The sequence below is a fragment of the Falco punctatus genome (genome assembly GCF_963210335.1).
Source record: "Falco punctatus genome assembly, chromosome: 5".
In the NCBI taxonomy this organism is placed as follows: domain Eukaryota; kingdom Metazoa; phylum Chordata; class Aves; order Falconiformes; family Falconidae; genus Falco; species Falco punctatus.
The window spans coordinates 7,799,933-7,818,615 of record NC_137584.1 but is presented as its reverse complement, the minus strand read 5'-3'; the positions used below and the strand labels follow the sequence as shown (position 1 = coordinate 7,818,615).

Sequence of the window (18,683 nt, the reverse complement as noted above, 5' to 3'; positions counted from 1 at the left end):
TTTTGTAAAACAAAACAAAACACGCTAAGCATTTGATTTTACTCACTGCTGGTAATTTATTTTGTTTGAATAAGGGATTCTAAAATAATAAGGGCCAGATTCTTCTTCCACATATGCTGAAGATGCAATCCTATGCATTTATGATATCGTAATATATGACAGTGGATGTCGGATTTTGAACAATCACTGGAAGTGGGTGGTGAATAGCTCCCAGAACCAAGAGTTTGCTCTGTTCATCTCTGGCCCACAGAGTGGAAATAAAGGAGGAGAGCTCACGTGTTGGATAGTGTCAGAACAAATCATAAAAAATTGCCTGAAGAAAGAAAAGAACCAGTGCAGAAAAGGACAGGAAAGAAAATGGGAAGAATAACATGGCAATTGTGGAGAACCATGGTGCAGGAAACCACAAGGCAACAGAGCCCTTTCCACTTGCTGTTGAAAGGGAGGTCCACAAAAAAACATGCCAAGAGCTTTACTTAAAACTAGCAAAAAGCTAAAAGGAACTAAAACAATTTTTGCAAGCAAAACACACACAAAAGTCACCCCAAAGCTACCACCTTCGAAATAGAATTCCTTTCAATCTAAAATCAAACCTATGTGCACATGTATGCAAACTGTACATACACGTATTGACCTGTGGTAACAAAGTACTGAAGTCCTTCTCGCTTGACAAGTGAAGTTTGTCAGATGACCCTTGGACCAAGTATTAACTATCTAAAAATAACTTGTTAATTTATAATTTTTATAATTATAAATTAGAACTACATTATAAATTAGAATATAAATTAGAACTACATTATAAATTAGAATATAAATTAGAACTACATTATAAATTAGAATATAAATTAGAATTCATAAAAAACAACATACCTAGCAAATAAAGACCTTACACTGAAAGCACTATTTTTCCAATTTTAAAGATAAAGTTTAGCTATTTCAGTTTAATTGTTCATTATTACTAAGTTACTAAATTAAGGAATTAAATGATTTTTAATACAGTACCTCAGCGGTCGTGAGGAACACATCCTCGCCAATATGTTTCAGTCCACATGAAATAACGCCTAGGGCAACTCCTGGGAACACATAGGAATTGTTACCCTGTCCAGGATAGAGAGTTTGTCCGCTTGGAAGAGTGACAGGATCAAAAGGACTTCCACTGGCAAAAATGCCACGTCCCTAAATTGTAACGAGAAAGCCAAAGAAAGCACGTTAGTTGAGAGGATGCTGTTGAACTATTTCACACGTCCTTTTAAATATCTACCACTGTGGAAGCTGGGTTGCAGCTCTTTAGGTGTCTTATGAGAGGGTGTTAGGGCTATTTGACTATGTTTCAAGAACATCAGGATGCTGATCCTAGAGGGCGATTCTCCGTGGCTATCTGATGTCAGACCATAATGGCTGCCTTGTTCAGGTAGGAGCCATCCATACAATTTAGAAGAGGAGAAACTGAAAGCCAGCTCTTATTATTCACTTTGTGGGTCCATGCCAGAAGAAGGGTACGTGGGAAAAAGGTATACAGCTGGAGCTGTAAAACCCCAAGTGGACGACACTGGCATGGTAAAAATGGGTGATGCTACTGTATTATTTCCCCATCAACAGATCACCCACAAAAATAACACTAAGGCCACTAAATGTTGCATTTTTGGATGGGGCAGTTTCCGAGGAGCTGTGGGCAGGCAGAGCTCTCTGCTCCTCCCAATCTCTTCAACTCAGGCCCTTGCGCCCACCCCACAGCTCAACAGAATGGGGCAGAGCTTGCATCTCCCAGAAATGTCATCCCATGGTGCAACCTACAGCACAAGTTGGTGATGGGACCTCCTCTGCCAGGACCTTGTGGTTCCCCTCTTCGTAATATCCTGAGCAGGGTGAGGGCACATTGGCATGTGACCGTCCGGTACTGATAAACCGTAAGACCGTTTCCCAGCAGATCTCTGGGGAGTGCCGTGTAGCACTGTGGCTGACAGGGCCCCGGCACCGTGCCCCGAGCAGTGCCAGGAGGCGGGATGGAAGAGCCAGCCTGTTTTGGGGACTTTGAGAATTTAGCTGTATTGGATACAAGTGACACCGTAACACTTGTCCTGAGGATGAGAGAACTGGCTCTTACTCGGTTGATACTGTAGCTCGTGGGGGACCTCTATACCTCTTCCCAGGACCCAAACAGAGGTGCAGCTCCACGCTGGCACACAGCACACATCAGGCAGCTGCAGGGAGGGACGGGGGCCTGAGGGGTGGCCCAGAAGTGCCAACTGGGCTCATGTTGGTAGAGGCTAAGAGGAATATTAGGCTGGTATCATTCAGTAGCATGCGTGTTCAGAGTTGACATATCATCGGAGTACCAAAAGATGGGCTGTCAGGGAGCTGCAAGTCCGACGGAGTCTCAGTGTTCCCCTGATGGCAGCAGATGCCAGCACCATCGAGTGCTGTTCCAGGGTGGCAGAAGAGACACCTCAGAGGCGACTCACTCTCAGCGCTACTTGTTCTCCCCTGGTTATTCCTGACCCATGGGGAGAGAGAAGTAATTTCTACAGCAGGCAATGAGGTTTTGGACTCGGGAGGCGAGTGACACTGCACAGGCTCCATGTCCGCAGCCCAGAGGCCCCTGGCTCTTGCCTTGCTGGGGAGGGAGCACCCTCAGATTTAAGCAGTGAATGTAGATGAGGAAGAAAAGCAGCTTTTATTTATGCTAGCAAGCTGAAGTGATAAATGTCACTCTGAAATACTTCAGAGACATTTTGTATCAGAAGTATCTATGCCTATTTTAGAGAACTGGAAACGTGCATTTTAAAATATGCCACTGTTGCTATTCGGCTCTTCAGAAGAATATTGTGTTTGGTTTGGTGTCATGCAGTATTATCATGGAGGGATTATTATATGTTTTGGTGACAGATCAAATAACTTCAGTGCGTCTTTTGCTCTGCCTACCAGATGTCATTACTCGCTATAACCAACCCTTTACGTAGGCGGCTTCCCTGGCTCTTGCATTGCGCTGTAATTGTGCACCGGGGAATGGGCATGCTAAATTTGTCTTTCAAACGCTGTGAAACTGTCACTCAAACTGCCCTCGATTTGACAAGAAATCCAAACACAATCCGCTATGAAACACACACAGTCAAGTACTCATCCATTTCAAATTCTAGACTGAATTACAGAGCAATGTGTTCATTAGAACTTCTATAATACAGTAACAAATAAGCAAGCGCAGTTGTCTTAATTTTCCCTATGTTTCCATAATAGACATCTTTGTAAGGTGAGTTATCCCAGTTCTTAATAAAGAATTATTTTTAAAGTTTCTATTTTGTGAATTGAAGTATTTTTTTATCCTAAAGAGTATTTTAAAAATATCAAATGAAAGCATGCCACCGTGTGTCTATATTACACAAAGTGGTACAGTTCAAAAACAGGCATAAGGCTTTAATGATTGACAGTTACTGATGCTTCGGTTATAATAAACATTTTAAGTCTTGCCTGACACCAATAAAAGCTGTGCAATGTTTTTATGAGGGTGCAAGCATGTATTGACTTCAGTGAAATTGTCTTGATAAAATCTGAAAAACCTGTTACTTAACTCATTTTATCTACACACAGAGACATGATTAGTACTTGCTACTCCACCCTCTGTCCTTCTCTCATTTTAAATTTTATTTCAGATTTACTTTTCACTACATATACTGAAGGGATGTTAAGCTTTGTTTACCTCTGTATATTTGTAACACTGCTCAGCAGTGCATTCTGCTTTGCTGGTGGGATTGCTGAGAGCAAAAATAATAGGATGTTTGTTTAAAGCAGCCATATCCTGAAGAATTTGTTTCGTAAAAGCACCACCAATTGCAGCAACTCCTAAAGAAAAACACACACATAACAAGCAGACAAATGAAATCAGTTCAAGGTAAGACATGCACGTCATCTTTAAAAGAACAGAGCTCTTTTTACTGCATACCTCCCTCTTTAAAATGGAGTTCAATCTTTTAAGTTTTGTACAAAAGATTTTGCAACAGTGAAACTTCAGTATTATCCCTAACATAAGACAGAACCCATTCACCACTGTATAGTTTGGTGAATTTCTCAATTCACTTTTCTCAGACCCTTTAAATAAAATAGAAATGTATCACCCAACCTGCAGGTAAGCCCAACAAGGAATAGATAGGTAGGTGCAACTCTGGCTCCTGATGGCTCATGCAACAGACTTGACAGTTTCTCCCAAATCCAGTGCGTCAGATTTGTTGGGGTTTTTTTCTGGCGTAATGAGTAAAGTTTCTGCCTTCCATAGGTCATCATTTTTTTCATCTCCAGCCTCAGCTGATGAATAATCCCAATTTTGAGTCTAAGGCTTCCCTGACAGCAACAATTTTTTTTTTTTTTTAATACATCCCTTTCCATCCCACCAGGGATGCTTTTCTGTTCTCCATACTGTCCACACTTACACATGCTTTTCACAGGGACTAAATGCCCGTCTTGCCATATGAAAGTGTCTAACTTAGGTTGGATTCCGCTGCATGGCAGACATGTAGCCAGTATCACATCTTGGACCTCAGATGTTTCACAACCAAAAAGGGGTGTGTGTGATGTTTTTGAGATGCCAAGTACACCTGTCTTTCTGCCCAACCTACAAGAGCTAGCAAGCCAAGGATCAGTTTCTTGCTCTCCATGTCTTCAGTGGAAAACAGGTAAACAGACCTTGCAGTAAAACTAAGGATCTTTATTTTCAGGGAGGCCCCTCTCACCTGGCTTGCAGAGAAGGCAGCCTCCTCCCCAGTGCCTGGCACCCCACTCCGCTTTCCACACTGCATCCCAGTTTCAAAAGCAGGGTTATACACCTTAGTTTCTGGTTAATTCTGCAGTTGCCAAATGTTTAACGTCTTCTAAAACTGCTTCTGTACAGCCAATAGTAAGAACGACAGCTATCTTCAGATATAAAGTTAAAATAAAACACTCCGAACAATCTCACTGACTATCTCTTTTTTGTTATTCTTTTTAAAATTACAATTTCTTATATTGGGTCAATCTAAAATAACTTTCCCTTGAGCCATCACAGGCAACGGAATATACAAGAGGATTTGTTAAGACAGTCAAGTAAAACACTGGGAGGACTATCAACATATTTTCCTATGACTCCTGCTGTGCAGAGGAAGATACTGAATGACTAGACACCCAAACCAAAAAAACCCAGTATTAATTTTCATTGCTGTTTCTGTTGGAAAAGCCTTCATTATGCAGTACGGAAACGAGAAAGTGACCTTGAGGGAAAGTGCCACGTAAGTTTATATATAAAAATGACACACAATAAACATACATATTTAATGACAGCAAATTATCTGTAAGCATCCACACACCTTTATGTAGACACATATCTCAGCTCATTCAATCCATTCTTCTGTTCCACTAGCTTTTTCAGCCTTGTATTCTACTAAGTAAATTCTCTAGACTACATGGTCTCTGTCTTGCAATCATATCGTTATGTAGCATAGAAAAAGAGAAGCTTCATTTACCTCATTCATGATCATTGTCAAAAGCAGATTTTATTGAAGAAGGACCAAGATGAAAAGGTAGCTCTTAAAATAATTTTTTACTTAAAAAAAACCCAGGATAATTTTCACTGTGGCATTTCAGATTTTCCAGCATTTGAAGAATGATTTTACTAGCTAGATAGATTAATTTTCAAGTCTTAAATATTAAAAAAAAATGATTCAAGAGTACTTGCAGTTCACTCCTGAAACTGTCACTGAAATATAATAACCAAACTGCAAAGACTTGAGCAATCGTTTACTGAGATCATAATCCCACAGCTTTTACAAAAGAAAAAGTGTTTGTAAAATCTGTGTTTTGGTCTGCACAAAGGACTGTTGGCTAAGGACCTAAATATGAGGGAAAAGAAGATTCAGATACAGCATGCTCATATTTGCATGCTTTATATATGCTCAGCTCCATTTTCTCAGTTTGTCTGAGGTTATTCGTATTACACCATCCACATTAAATCAGAAGTAATTTAGGAAGGCGATAAGGTTCTCCATCAGATGTTTAACTAACTCAGATTATTCCCCCTGTAAAAAGGATGGCTCGGAGTGAAAGCAGTCTTACATGCTTGCATAGTTACTATTTGTTCAGTTGCTTAATAGGGTCCATTATGCACCTAGTGTTTTCTAAAAACACACAAAGGTAAACTCTCTTCAGAGGAACCTGATCTTGTCTTCAGACAGAGCCACATCCCCGTTTTTTTCCAACAAAGAATAAGGTCATTGCTTTAAAGTAAAAGAAATTACCTATTAGCACAGATGGTTTTATATCTTTAACAATATCTTCTAGATTTTTCATTTCACCATGTTCATGGGCAAAACGTTGTTTCTCAGATGTTAATGAGGCACGCCCCTGAGTAAGGAAAAAAAGGAAAAAATACTTATTACTAATGGAACCTAATATCCTGGGATAATCAGTTTACAAAGTATCTGGTTCAACATGTCCTATTTTCATTTCTACTTCTGTGTCTTAGCACCAAATACCACATTAGACAAAGTTACACTGCATACAGCTAACATGCTTAATAAAATTTAGGATTAATTCATTTCTCTAAGCAGTAGGTAAATTAAATTCAATATTTTTACTTTAAATTTGTAACCGCTGTAGAAAACACTATATTAACAATTATATGAATGCATCATTAATTTCTTCTTTGAAGCATTCTTAAAGCTGTTTTACCTGTTAATATTTGGTCAAACGCTTGAAGTTAATAATGACAAAGTATAAGTATATTTATATAGCAAACAGTACAGATGTGCCAGGGCAGGGAGGGGATTTGTAACTTAGCAAAATAAAAATAGTTTCTCCTAGCTTTTCCAGCTTTGCTCTTGTCTAAAAGTATAGAGACTATAGGGGGGGGGGGGGGGGGGGGGGGGGAATATAGACTATAGGGAAGCCTATGTTTTGTTCCATATTTTTCATATTGAAGTCATTCATTCTTAAGGGCGGAATAAAAATAATTCTAACCAGGTGCACCCTTTTTGCATTAACAAAATTGACTCAGCTGTAAAACAACTTTCGTCTTGATCTACACCAGCAATTTCCACCCATCAATGCCCAACAAGGTTTCCAAATGGAATACGATAGATGCAGGGAAACCAGCTACAGAGTATCATTGACATCGACCGGGCTGCAAACAGGATTTGAGCTCAGTGCAAGTAACACGGAGTGCAGGGCAAGGAGTGGCCAGAAGCTGTGAAAATTATATTAGTTGTCTAAATATGTGGACCTCCGCCTGTACACAGGCATCTGAGAATTTCAGCAAAAGAGTTTAAAATGCATGCACCTCCACCCCTCATTTTATTCTCTTGCCGGCCAAAAACATCACTACAAAGGCACTTTTCAAACACAGATCTAGAAGGTGGTGCCAGCCCCTCAAACATTTACAATTTCAGACAGCAAGAAGCAGATTATACAGATATACATATATAGGCATCTACATGAGGAAAATAGACTGCTAAATGTAATTTTGACCAAATAGCCAGAGCGAATACTTACCATCTCCCCAGCCACATCTTTTCCAGCTGGTAAGATGAAAGTTTCCTTAATTTTAGCAAGCTAATTGAGACTATACTGAAGTACTGGAACAGAACTCATTCCACAATTCCACCAAAGTCTACGAACTTGACAATTTTGGCTCAAGTCTGTGCATACTATTGCGTTCAAGCTGGAATTTGCATTTTTCCTTAATTTTAACAAAAATGAGAAATCTGATGCTACATTTCAGACCACAATTCTGTGATATGGCAATATGTGGCTATCACAGAATCACAGCATGGTCAGGGTGGGAAGGGACCTTTGGAGATCATCTCATCCAGCCCCCTGCTAAAGCAGCTTCACCTACAGCAGGTCGCACAGTCACCTCCAGGCAGGTTTTGAATGTCTCCAGAGAAGGAGACCCCACAGCCTCTCTGGGCAGCCTGTTCCAGTGCTCTGCCACCATCAAAATGAAGTTCTTCCTCATTTTCAGGTGGAACCTCTTGTGTTGCAGTTTGTGCCTGTTGCCCCTTGTCCTGTCACTGGGCACCACTGCAAGGAGCCTGGCCATGTCCCCTTGACACTCCCCCTTAAGGTATCTGTAGACATTGACCAGATCCCCTCCCAGTCTTCTCCTCTCCAGGCTACACAGCCCCGGCTCTCTCAGCCTTTCCTCACAAGGGGGATGCTCCAGTCCCCTCACCATCTTCATAGCCCCCCGCTGGGCCCTCTCCAGCAGTTCCCTGTCTCCCTTGAACTGGGGAGCCCAGGACTGGACACAGCACCCCAGGTGTGGCCTCACCAGGGCAGAGCAGAGGGGGACGATAACCTCCCTCAAAACCTCCCTCGACCTGCTGGCCACGCTGCTCCTAATCCCCCACAGTGTCCCATGGGCCTTCTTGGCCACCGGGACACACAGCTGGCTCGTGGGCAGCTTGCTGGCTATGCCAGTCCCACCACCGAAGCTCCTCTGCTGGTCCTCAAGAGAACCACCACAAGAGCTGGCAGGCAGACGGGCCATTTTTCCTCTCCAGCTGCAAGAGGAGCGTTTCCACCCGAGGGTCCCGGAGGAAGCCGCAGAAGGCTGTTTTGTGGTCGGGGCTGACTGAGCTGCTCTGCCTCACTGGGCACCAGCTTCTCTTGGCTCACCCATGATTACAAGGGATTTCCAGAGATTTCTCCTCTTCTACAGATTTTCTTACATGACCAAAATACAGAGTTTTTAAATTAAGAGTGTTATGTCTGGATGTGCTTATACGGGCCTTAAGTGTTCTCCTAGAGCGATTAGCATGGAAATGCTGTGATACGGGTACCTGGTTGCCTCTGCGGGTAAAACGTGATATCCTCAGCCTCAAGAGAATGTCGCAATAGTAACAATTTTTGGCATATTCACGCTTGAATCATTCCACTGTCGATACAGATTTTGAAGTCGGCCATCTCCCAGCACCCCAGCAGATGTCCCCACAGCCTACACGCACGGTTTCGATACATCTCATTTTAAAGAAGGAATTTTCCTTAGTATTTTCAGGGGGAAAATATGAAGTTTTCTTTTTAGTCATCAAAGAAAAAACAAAAGCATTTATGGCTTCCAGGCCAAAAGCTTTTTGCTAGGAGTAACTCTAAATATTATAATAACAGTAACTTTTCATTCTAAATGACTAAATGAAATCGAGACGCTCGATGGAGCCCAACTTGGAGGCAGGTTCCCTGGGGAGCCAGGAATGGGTGCCATGGGCCACCATCCGATCCCACGTTGCTGCTGCAGCTGGTTCCTTAAAAGCTTATCAGGCTGCTATTGAGGAAGCCAGTTTTTGATCTAGCCCTAACATCCAGCCTCCAGGAGACTGCCCTGGGCTACCAAGAAAAAAAAATCACCTCTAAGAGCTATGACCAGGTCATTCTTCAGGTTGCAGCACACTGGTAGCTCTAAGTGCCTCCAGGATCTGCAGATCTGGGCAGATTTCTCCAGACAGGTGACCTCCGATTTTTTTCCACAGTGCATGACAGCTAAGAGCCCAGGCTGATATCTTAGTGAATAAAAATGTTGATATTCTTTCGTTTCCATTTTTAATCAAAACACATAACCAAAGTCCTGCATGAAACAGTTATTTCTTTATGCAGTTCTACACTTCATTTGCTTTTGAGGAGGTATTTTAATATTTTAAAAAGTAAGATCATGGCGGAGCCATTAAAACACTTATTGATGCAACACCAAGGATTCAAAGCCCCATTTCCTACTGACATTGACGATCATCTCTCATTTAATTAGCTGCAAAGGTGTACTCAAACCGTAAACTGCAACCCTTTCCAGGCAACTGGCTAGTGCTAGCCAGATGGGTCAGCTTAGGCCAGATTCCCTTCTGTCCTATCTTAATTTCTATCTGCCCTTAATTTTACACAGGGCATTCTACCATTCCAAAAACCAAAAACAACAACAAAAAAAACCCACCAAAAAACCAACCCAAATGCAAATCCCAAACCATTTTACATTTATTTCTTTTTTCAGCTTTGGTCTGAATTAGCTTGATCCCATTAGTCAGAATGAATCACATCTCCAAGTAAATATTTTTCTAGTATATTAACTAAGAATGAAATACTAAATTCTGTGGTTTAGCAAAAATAACAACAGCTATCTACATAGGGATTATTGCTTATAAAATAAATTACATGGTTAGGGTTTTTTTAATATATATTTTTAAATATACTGTCAGAAATGTATTTTAATTGTTAATTCAGTGATATTAAAGGAGATAACACAAGACCTCCCTAAGAACTGTGTCAGAGATTTCAAGGCCAGCCAGTTGATTTGATTACAAAACTCCAATTATTTACAGTACAGTGCTTTAGATAGTATTTTTTGTCCCCAAATTGGCAAATTCTTAAGTTCTGCTCTCCACAAAGTAGAGGAGCAGCAGCAAGAGCATGGCTGGCTTTCCTCCATGCCCTGCCAACAGGACAAGCAATGACTTGGAAGAAGGAAGAAACAATTCAGTTTCGTGCATGCTTAACCTCAGACTAAGGGGTTGCCAGTCCGTTTAGTACAAGCTTCCAGACATCCGCCCCTGAATGCCTATAGGCGGAAGAAGAAATCGTGGAGGCTTTGTCAGTCAGCAGAGAGAAGAGGATGAGCCAAAGTGTAAAATCTCAATTCTGCGTTTGTGTGGTTTTCTGTCTTATCTCCCTCCTGACACTGGAAAGATGCAAAGCGGATGGACCTGTCAGTGCAGAGCTGCTCTGACTAAAAGATCTTCCAAAAGTGCAGAGCCCATCTTCTGATGTTTCATTTCCAGCCCTGCCTTAGCTAGCTTTTGTACTTTATCTGCTGCTAGGAAATGAGCTGTAGAGGATCAACACAAAGCAGCATAAATCAGACACTGGTCTGGTCTGCTTGCACCTCCATAATCCTAAAATACTAACAGCATACAGCTCACTGATGTTTCCCTTCTTCTACTAGGAAAAGGAAAAATTTTAAATACTACATACTAAGAAAGAATTTGAATAAGCTCTGGGGTTCTGTGTATGAAGCTCTGAGTCTTTTAAGCAGAAACATCATCTTCAATAATATTCATATTTGTCTTCTAAGTCCACTGTCTCGCTCTTTCAACATTATTAAAAATTCATTTGTTCATGAAAAGGGCTCAGAAAAGTCGGCAATCTAAAGACATGCCCCTTTCAGTACCCCAAGCCTCAATACAGACTCACTGTTTCAGTGAAGGATGTCAATGCTTGCCATGCAGGGGGAGGAATTTTTCCAGGGTTTCCTACTAAAGGAGGTTATTGCACCATTGTTCAAACAGCAGTATGAAGACTCAACTAGGCCAGACAGCAGCTGTCTTAAGTTGTAATATGTTTTCTATGATATATAACAAGCACCTCTCCTACATAAAACGACACTCCCCAAATCCAAAAAGAAAGTCTTTCATACTGAAATCCACCGATTAACTAAGAGTTGACGTGGTACCTATGCAGCTGTTCAGAGGGGAATATATAAACTAGATAGAAGGAGAAAGGTAAAGTTAGAAAAAGAGGCCGTATATCCTTCTTGGTTTAACTTCCCAAATGTATTCAGCACCACAAGAAACAAATAAAAAAAAGCACCAACATTTCGTTATATGTTTTTGCAATCCTATCTATTCGTATAGTATTTCCTTATCTTTTATAGAATAAGTAATTTCCTAGGGGTATTACAGTAAGTATGCTGAATTAAAAAACAAACAAACAAACAAACAAAAACCCCAAAAAACCACACCACCACCACCACCTCTCCCTCCCCCCCCGCATACTAAACTTCCAGGAAGACAACCATGGCATCTTTAACAGGTACTCAGGCTGCCTGAATAAACTATGTAATACCCCTTCACTAGAAAGCTGAAGGTGAAGAATATTAAAAACATTCAAAAAAAGTATTAAACCTTAAGTCCAAAGACTCAGTGAAAATGTCAGAAATCACTTTGGAGGGGAGAAGTATTGCCTCTGTCACAGTATCATTTTGTACCAAGAAACCTATGGGATATTTTGGATTTGAACAAAAGAGAACAAAGCAACCTGAAAACAGATACATTGCTATATTAGAAGTCACCATGGTATCTCAGATGGAAAGTAATATGAGCTAAATTCTTTATTAGCAAATGAGTAACAATGCAGACTGTGTTAAGTCAGCAGATGAAGTACAGAGATAAAGTAACAATAGTAGCATTCTCTGATGGTGACATTATGTATGAAAGATCAGGCTATCCTAAAATGTCTATACACCCTAATGGATGGGAGTCATTTGTATTATATATTATTACTAGAAACAGAAAAACAGAGTCACTTGGACACCAGAACCTTTTAATTCAAGGAGAAAAAGGAAGTAAACAGGGCTCAGTAGTTTATAGTTTTATGAAAAACTGCTTGTATTTTGGATTTGAACTGAAAGCAGTTCTTAGTTTTAGGGAGGGTTCTTAAGCTTTTAGTTTCAGAGGCTGATCAGCAGCAGAAGAAGCAAAGACGACACTGGGATCAGGCTTTAAGCAAATGTACATCAGACTTTCCACAGAAAGTTACTCATATCATCACGTTATAGAACCAAATGGAGGCTCAGATAACAAACAAAATTGACCCACCAGTAAAACCCTGAGAAAATTCATATAAAACAGCTGTAAAAACAGGAGACCAGGCTGCACAGCATATATGTATGTGGGATATTACAAAACAGGCAAATCTTACAAATACCACCAACATGAAGTCTAAATGCCATGGCCTGTTTGAGCTGGTCCTGCCGGGGCTGCCCACGAACCAGGGCTGAGGAGCAGAGCAGTCTTATGTCAGTGAGGAGAGAGAGACAGGGCCGAGAGCTCTCCAAGATTTGCCCTTCCCATCAGCTGGGAGGCAGCTGAGAACAAGCCAGAGCACCCTGATGACTGCACTGTCCCACATTAGAGGCAGTGCTGGCACTCATCCCGCCTCACAACCAGGGAGGCACAAATCTATTTATATAAACACTTGCCTCCATTCAACTGTGTCAACTGCAGCTTATTTAAACAAGAGAACAGAGATCAGTAGAGAGATAAATTAATACATTCATCTCAGGTTCTTAAATACTGAAGACATGAGAACCACAAATGACATGAGAACTGTAGACCAAACAGCAAAGCAGTCCATTAGCAAGCAGAGTATTTCCAACTGCGAATGATTTGGTTCTGCTTGCGTTTTGCCTGTGAGCTCCCTATTGCAGTGTTAGGAGCAAACCAGACAAAAAAGTAGTTGTTAAAGCATCAGGGAAGAAGGGTGGAAAAAAGAATGTGGTTAAGAGTCATGGGAGAAGGTGGTGAAACCTCTCCTGACAAGGAGATGACCTCTACACGGCTTCTTACCTCTTGCATCACAAGTAAATACATGGTCTAAAGGCTGTTGAGGAGCCGTCCGGAGGACTCTAGGCAGGCACTAGGCAGACAGCGCTGGGAGCTGAGGGACCTGCCCGGGGAGTCCCACACAAGCGTGAAAGGGAAGGGACAGGAGAGGCACAGAGAGCGTGCTAGGAGGGGACAGGCCAGGCCCCCCACCCTAGCCAGAACTCCAGGAGAGTTTTGGTTATGAAGATCTGCAAAACGTGTGTGTGTGGGGGGGGAAATATAAATAAAAAGGTGGAGGTATGGGCATGGATTTACTGGTCAGGGTGTTACTTAAGCCCAAGGGCTTGCAGGTGACAGGCACTCTTGTGCTGCTACCTCCTGTGTACATTTTGGTTTAGGAACTGAAAAGCAGAGACATACAAGCCCTTCCAAATCCCCACACCAAGGCCTTAATTGTAACGTGACTGTGCCTCGGGATCAGTCCCACCACCTAACACCTAAAGGTGAAGAGAGCGGATTAAAACCAGATAAGGCAACTTGGGCACAGAAGTAATAAACAGTTTGTTGCCAACTGTATGAAAAAGACATCATTTTGAGGAGATAATATCCTAATGGTTGGCAGTAAAACAGATGATTTAGGTAAGAAATGTAATTCTGGTGTTGACTTTAAAACACAGGTAGAAGATTAGGGCTGTTTAAGTTATGTAAAATTTATAAGATACCCTTTCCATGTAAATAAGCTCACATGTTTAACAGGTAGGACAAAATTTACAAACACAATTAGTTCAAGAAGGTAAGATCTGAAAAATAGAGCAAGTCAGGAACCTACAGACCAAGAGAAACAAAACGAAGCAAAACAGTCAAATCATTTCAGTAACAGAGCATGAGCAAGAGAAATCATAAACCATCCAAATTAGATCACCATATCATCAGTACATCTAATGCACATGGTGTCAAAGAGGAAACAGTTACATGCTAACAAATTTAACACCCCAATTTTTGGTGGTCTCTTTCAGAGAAAATAGTGTGAGCATTCCTTGAGCACACCCCACCTTTTGCCTTGTCTTCATTTGTTTACATGCATTACTGATGGAGTATAAGTAATGCCACAAGTGTTCAAAGACAAATTAATGTGTTTCCTTTCTGCAAAACTTATTCTTCATATAGAACAAGATAAATGCAAGATGAAACCAGCGCGGATTACTTCCCCAGACATCAGAATAACTGAGAAAATAAACAAGGATTGCTTCATTGGGATATTGCATGAGTAAAATAAGGCAGAAACTGCTTTAAGTGATTGTGGCGTCTTGGAGATACCCAAAACACTGCATCTTTTCTAAGATGTAAATCAGGTTTTTGGCTTAAAAAGTCCTAGCCAGTTGTAGTCAGCCAGAAATGAACTGATCAAGTAAAGAGTCAGAATAATTGACTGTTGATAAAAAGAAAGCCAGAAATAAGTAACAGTTAGCAGAAGAGTCAGACAAAAGGTTAAGTGGTATATAAAAGTCAACACTAAAACCATTATAAAATTAGTATCTAGAATGATATCCAAACTTTTTTTTAAAGTGTTATTGCTAAAATATATTAAAAAATTCAGTTACAATCAGACACTCTGGAAGGGATTTAGTTCAATATTAAGGTACTTGATTGTGAGCTCTAAAGGCTCTTTCACATGTTATATGACTCTGGTGACCATAATGGGAGTGACCACATCTTTATGGCACTGAAATTCTGGTATCAGTCCCAAATGTCCCCCTTTCTCTTTCACCATTCTCTAAACAAAGATTGAACTACGTATGTATCCAGCTTTGACCAAACCATGAACTTTAATCAGGGTCATATCCACACCTAGTTAATTGGTTGTGAGTATCTTTTCCAAACAAGATTGCCAAGGGTATTCAAATGGGGCAAAGAAGAGGGAAAGTGAAAAATAAAATAAAATAAAATAAAATAAAATAAAATAAAGTATTATCTACAGGATTACCTGAGTATCTCTATTCTAAATAGTTAGGACCACAGAAATTTTTAACTTTGGGGTCTATTTCAGTCCTCCTCTTAGAAAGATCAATATTCTGAGGCCTTCAACTCAATAGATAATCTCACGCTTGCCATTCAGTCTGGGCTTCATTCAGATGATCTGAAGAGGGGACAAGATCACACATCTAATGGACATTTAAAATACAAATCACTTGATTAGACACAAGTATTAGTGTGCTGATCTAGAAAGCACAGATTACTAAACTGTAAACAGCAACATTGCTCCACGTTGACATATTTAAAATTAAAGATGACGTTCATCCCTATGTGAGGCAATTTCACTTGTCACTAGAGGTTATGTGGCACACAGGAGTCTAATGCTGTCTTGCAAATCACTACAAGAGAAGCTTGTTTGGCAGCCCAGGAACACTCCCATCAGCCTGTCCCTCCTCAGCAGAGAAGCATCCATCCTTAGCAGAGGGCAGGGGATTTCTACCGAGTCCCTTTAAATATTAAAAAAGTCTTATTATTTGCATCATATTCCTAGGCAGCTCCAAGAAGCATCTCGCCTATCACCCTACCCTGTTCTTGGTATTGCCAAGAAAGAAGCAGCAGCAGCTGCAGCACATTACTGTAACGCGCAGACAACGGTGAACCTCATGAATATCCCAATATTGTTTATTATTTCCTACCTCTTCCCACACAATATAATTTACTGTCTTTGAAGTTCATGGGTGAAGATTTTGCCACTAATATAGCTACGCATGACACTATGGCAGCTTCAAAGCAGACAAAAAATGTGTTCACCACACATCACACATTTATGTATATTTGTGTGATTAATAGAAAAAAAAAATGGGAACATTGAGAACATGGGAAAGAAAAGGAATGTGGGAGACATTACCCATCACCTGTGTTCATATAGATAAATATCTATTCAGCAGTCGGAGAGAATGTGACAATGTGACAGAATTCAGAAATTCAGAATTAAAGATGAGTTCCAACTGCTTATGCATATTCTTCAAGTACACAAGAGTGCAAAAGCAACTTTAAAAGTGTCTTTTAATTAAACATTAAACTTCCATGTGATTGCACTGGGAGACTTAAGACAGGCATTTCAAAAGAAGTGATATCTGTTTCAAAAAGGCATACAGCTGAAGTGGCAAAATTCCAATGATATTATGATCTGCAAACCTTCCTCAGACACTTTTGGAGAAAAAATAGTTTCAAAAGGTGAAAGCATACTGAACAAATTAAAAACAAAAAACCAAGAACAATAACCCCAAACCAATATGAACATTATAAGGTCTCTAGAAGGAAGTAGAGAACACAACTACAGACAGCATAACAAACAGCCTTCATCACCAGCTCTTTCACCACAACATAGCAGAAAAGTTGGTCATCAGACTTGGTTTAATGAAAAAGATGGTTCCCGGGGGGCAGCAGCGGAGAGAATTAACAGGAAAATGAAAACACAGCTGCACTTGAACTAAAACTAAATAGCCACAAAGGAAAAATCTGCTACAAAAGCCCGATAAGTGACTTCGTGGCAGCTTAGGGGGGGGGGGGGGGGGGGGGCAGGGGAAGAAGGAAAAGGTGGAAACTGTTTACAGTTAGGTCAACAGAAGTTCCAGGGTTATTTTTCTTTGGTTTGCACTGGTTGAAATACTACAGAAAGTAGATTGAAGAAGAAACAATGTTTAAATATATAATCATGTATTGCAAAATTAACGATCAAAGGACAGCATTGAATAAAAATGATGTAAAAATTGGTTTAGTTGGACAAAGTAATCGCTGAGTCTTCAGAGAGTCTGTTATTTCTCATACTGCTAAAGCAACAGATCAGAATATTTCTAGGACTATATAGGTCTTCCTGCTTCAAGTAAAACTTTTGATCAAGCAGGTTTTGGTGAGGCAAATTTTAAGGGACTCTGAACAGATTTCCATTGATACACCTCCTTAGTCACAAGAGAGAGAAGTCAGTTTTGTTTAAGCAAAAGTCGGTTACCTGGCAATCTATGCTGTAGCTTAGCAAATCTTATCCTTGCAATAACGAAAAGGTTTCCCTCCCTTTCTACAGTTTTCTTACAAGTCTTCCTCATTTTACTTCTCTTACCTAACTTCTAAGGGTTTGGAAGGTCCTTCAAGTCTTGCAGCACTTTTCCGCAAGCAACTAAAGCCAAAATAATTTAAGTGGACCTAAAGAACAGCATTCTCTCTTAGGCCAGAAAAAGGAACCAGGACTAGCCTAGTTACTTACTTTATATATATGACTTCCCAGCAATTAAATCACAAGCTTCAGGAGGCTTATGTTGTATTTTCTTTCTTTAGCGAAGGGGCATTTTTTTATTTTTTCTTTTTTTTTAGGGGAAAACAGCTGCAGAGAAAGCCAAGAGAGGGCTTGCAGAACCCTAGGCCAAGGACAGGTTTCCTTATGCCCAGCTCAGGCCTTGCACTGAAGTATCTCCAGCTTCTAGGTCCTGCAGGTTTTCTACTCAAACACAGCACAGCAGTAAGCACCCACCCATTCTCAAGAGCCCCAGGAGAGCCGGACGGGAAAAGTGGTGCTCCCAGTTCTTCCAGGAACACCAGCAACAGCGTGAAATGTGCACTATTGGCTCCCATTGCTTGCGTCAACATTTGGCCACAGATTCAGCCCTAGTCTATCTCAGACAGCTGTTATGTCTGGCTATCACAAACAGTTCACAAATATACTCTAGGTAGGACATGAAATTCAGTGAACTACTTTTTGGACAAAATCCAAATCAAAGCCCCACCAAGAAGAATAAGCAGAGGAAAGGAACTTAGAGGCTGCGTGAGACGCTGGTTGGTTTTGGCACTGCTTGAGAGCGCTGAAGCTAGAAGGTGGTGAGGAAAGTATACAGTCACCAAGTCACTAAAAATTTAGAAACTGTGAAAGGAACGACTCGCTGCGTACCAAAAGCAACAACCCGGCTTCTCGGCTGACTAGCAAATTAGCAGTGAGAGGTGTAAAAGAAGCAGGAAGAAGAAACGAGCAGAAGAGAAGCAAGGCTGGATAACCACTCTGGCTGGACAGACATGCAGCTGAGACCTGTTTTACTGCTTCATGGCTGAGAAGTTCCCGCGCTTCTGGCCCTTTGCTTCCTTAACACCATCAGGAGGTGATTTTAGTTCAATTGTATTATTTGATAATCCCAACCTCTGTGGTGGAGGAAACTGCAACACACCATTCTTCTTAGGCAACCTCTAGGTTTCAACACCCACAGAAGATACACAGGCCTTCAGTCACGTGTCTTTGATGCAAAAGCACATTAAATTAGATGAAACCCAAAAGGATTAAAAACACTAATTAAAACAAACAACAACAACAAAAAAAAACCACCAGAAAAAAACCCCTGTGTC

At 40.8% G+C, this 18,683-nt stretch overlaps 1 protein-coding gene across 1 annotated transcript in view; it reads right to left on the bottom strand.

The window, feature by feature from the left end:
* ME1 (malic enzyme 1) overlaps nucleotides 1–18,683 on the bottom strand; it is a 187,657-nt gene that overhangs the window by 9,016 nt on the left and 159,958 nt on the right. Inside the window, exons 10-12 of the mRNA XM_080389484.1 lie at nucleotides 6,258–6,363; nucleotides 3,695–3,837; nucleotides 1,003–1,176 (exon numbers count right to left, since the gene is read on the bottom strand). Of these exons, the coding sequence (XP_080245610.1) occupies nucleotides 1,003–1,176; nucleotides 3,695–3,837; nucleotides 6,258–6,363 (423 nt within the window). The remainder of the gene's footprint in view (nucleotides 1–1,002; nucleotides 1,177–3,694; nucleotides 3,838–6,257; nucleotides 6,364–18,683) is intronic.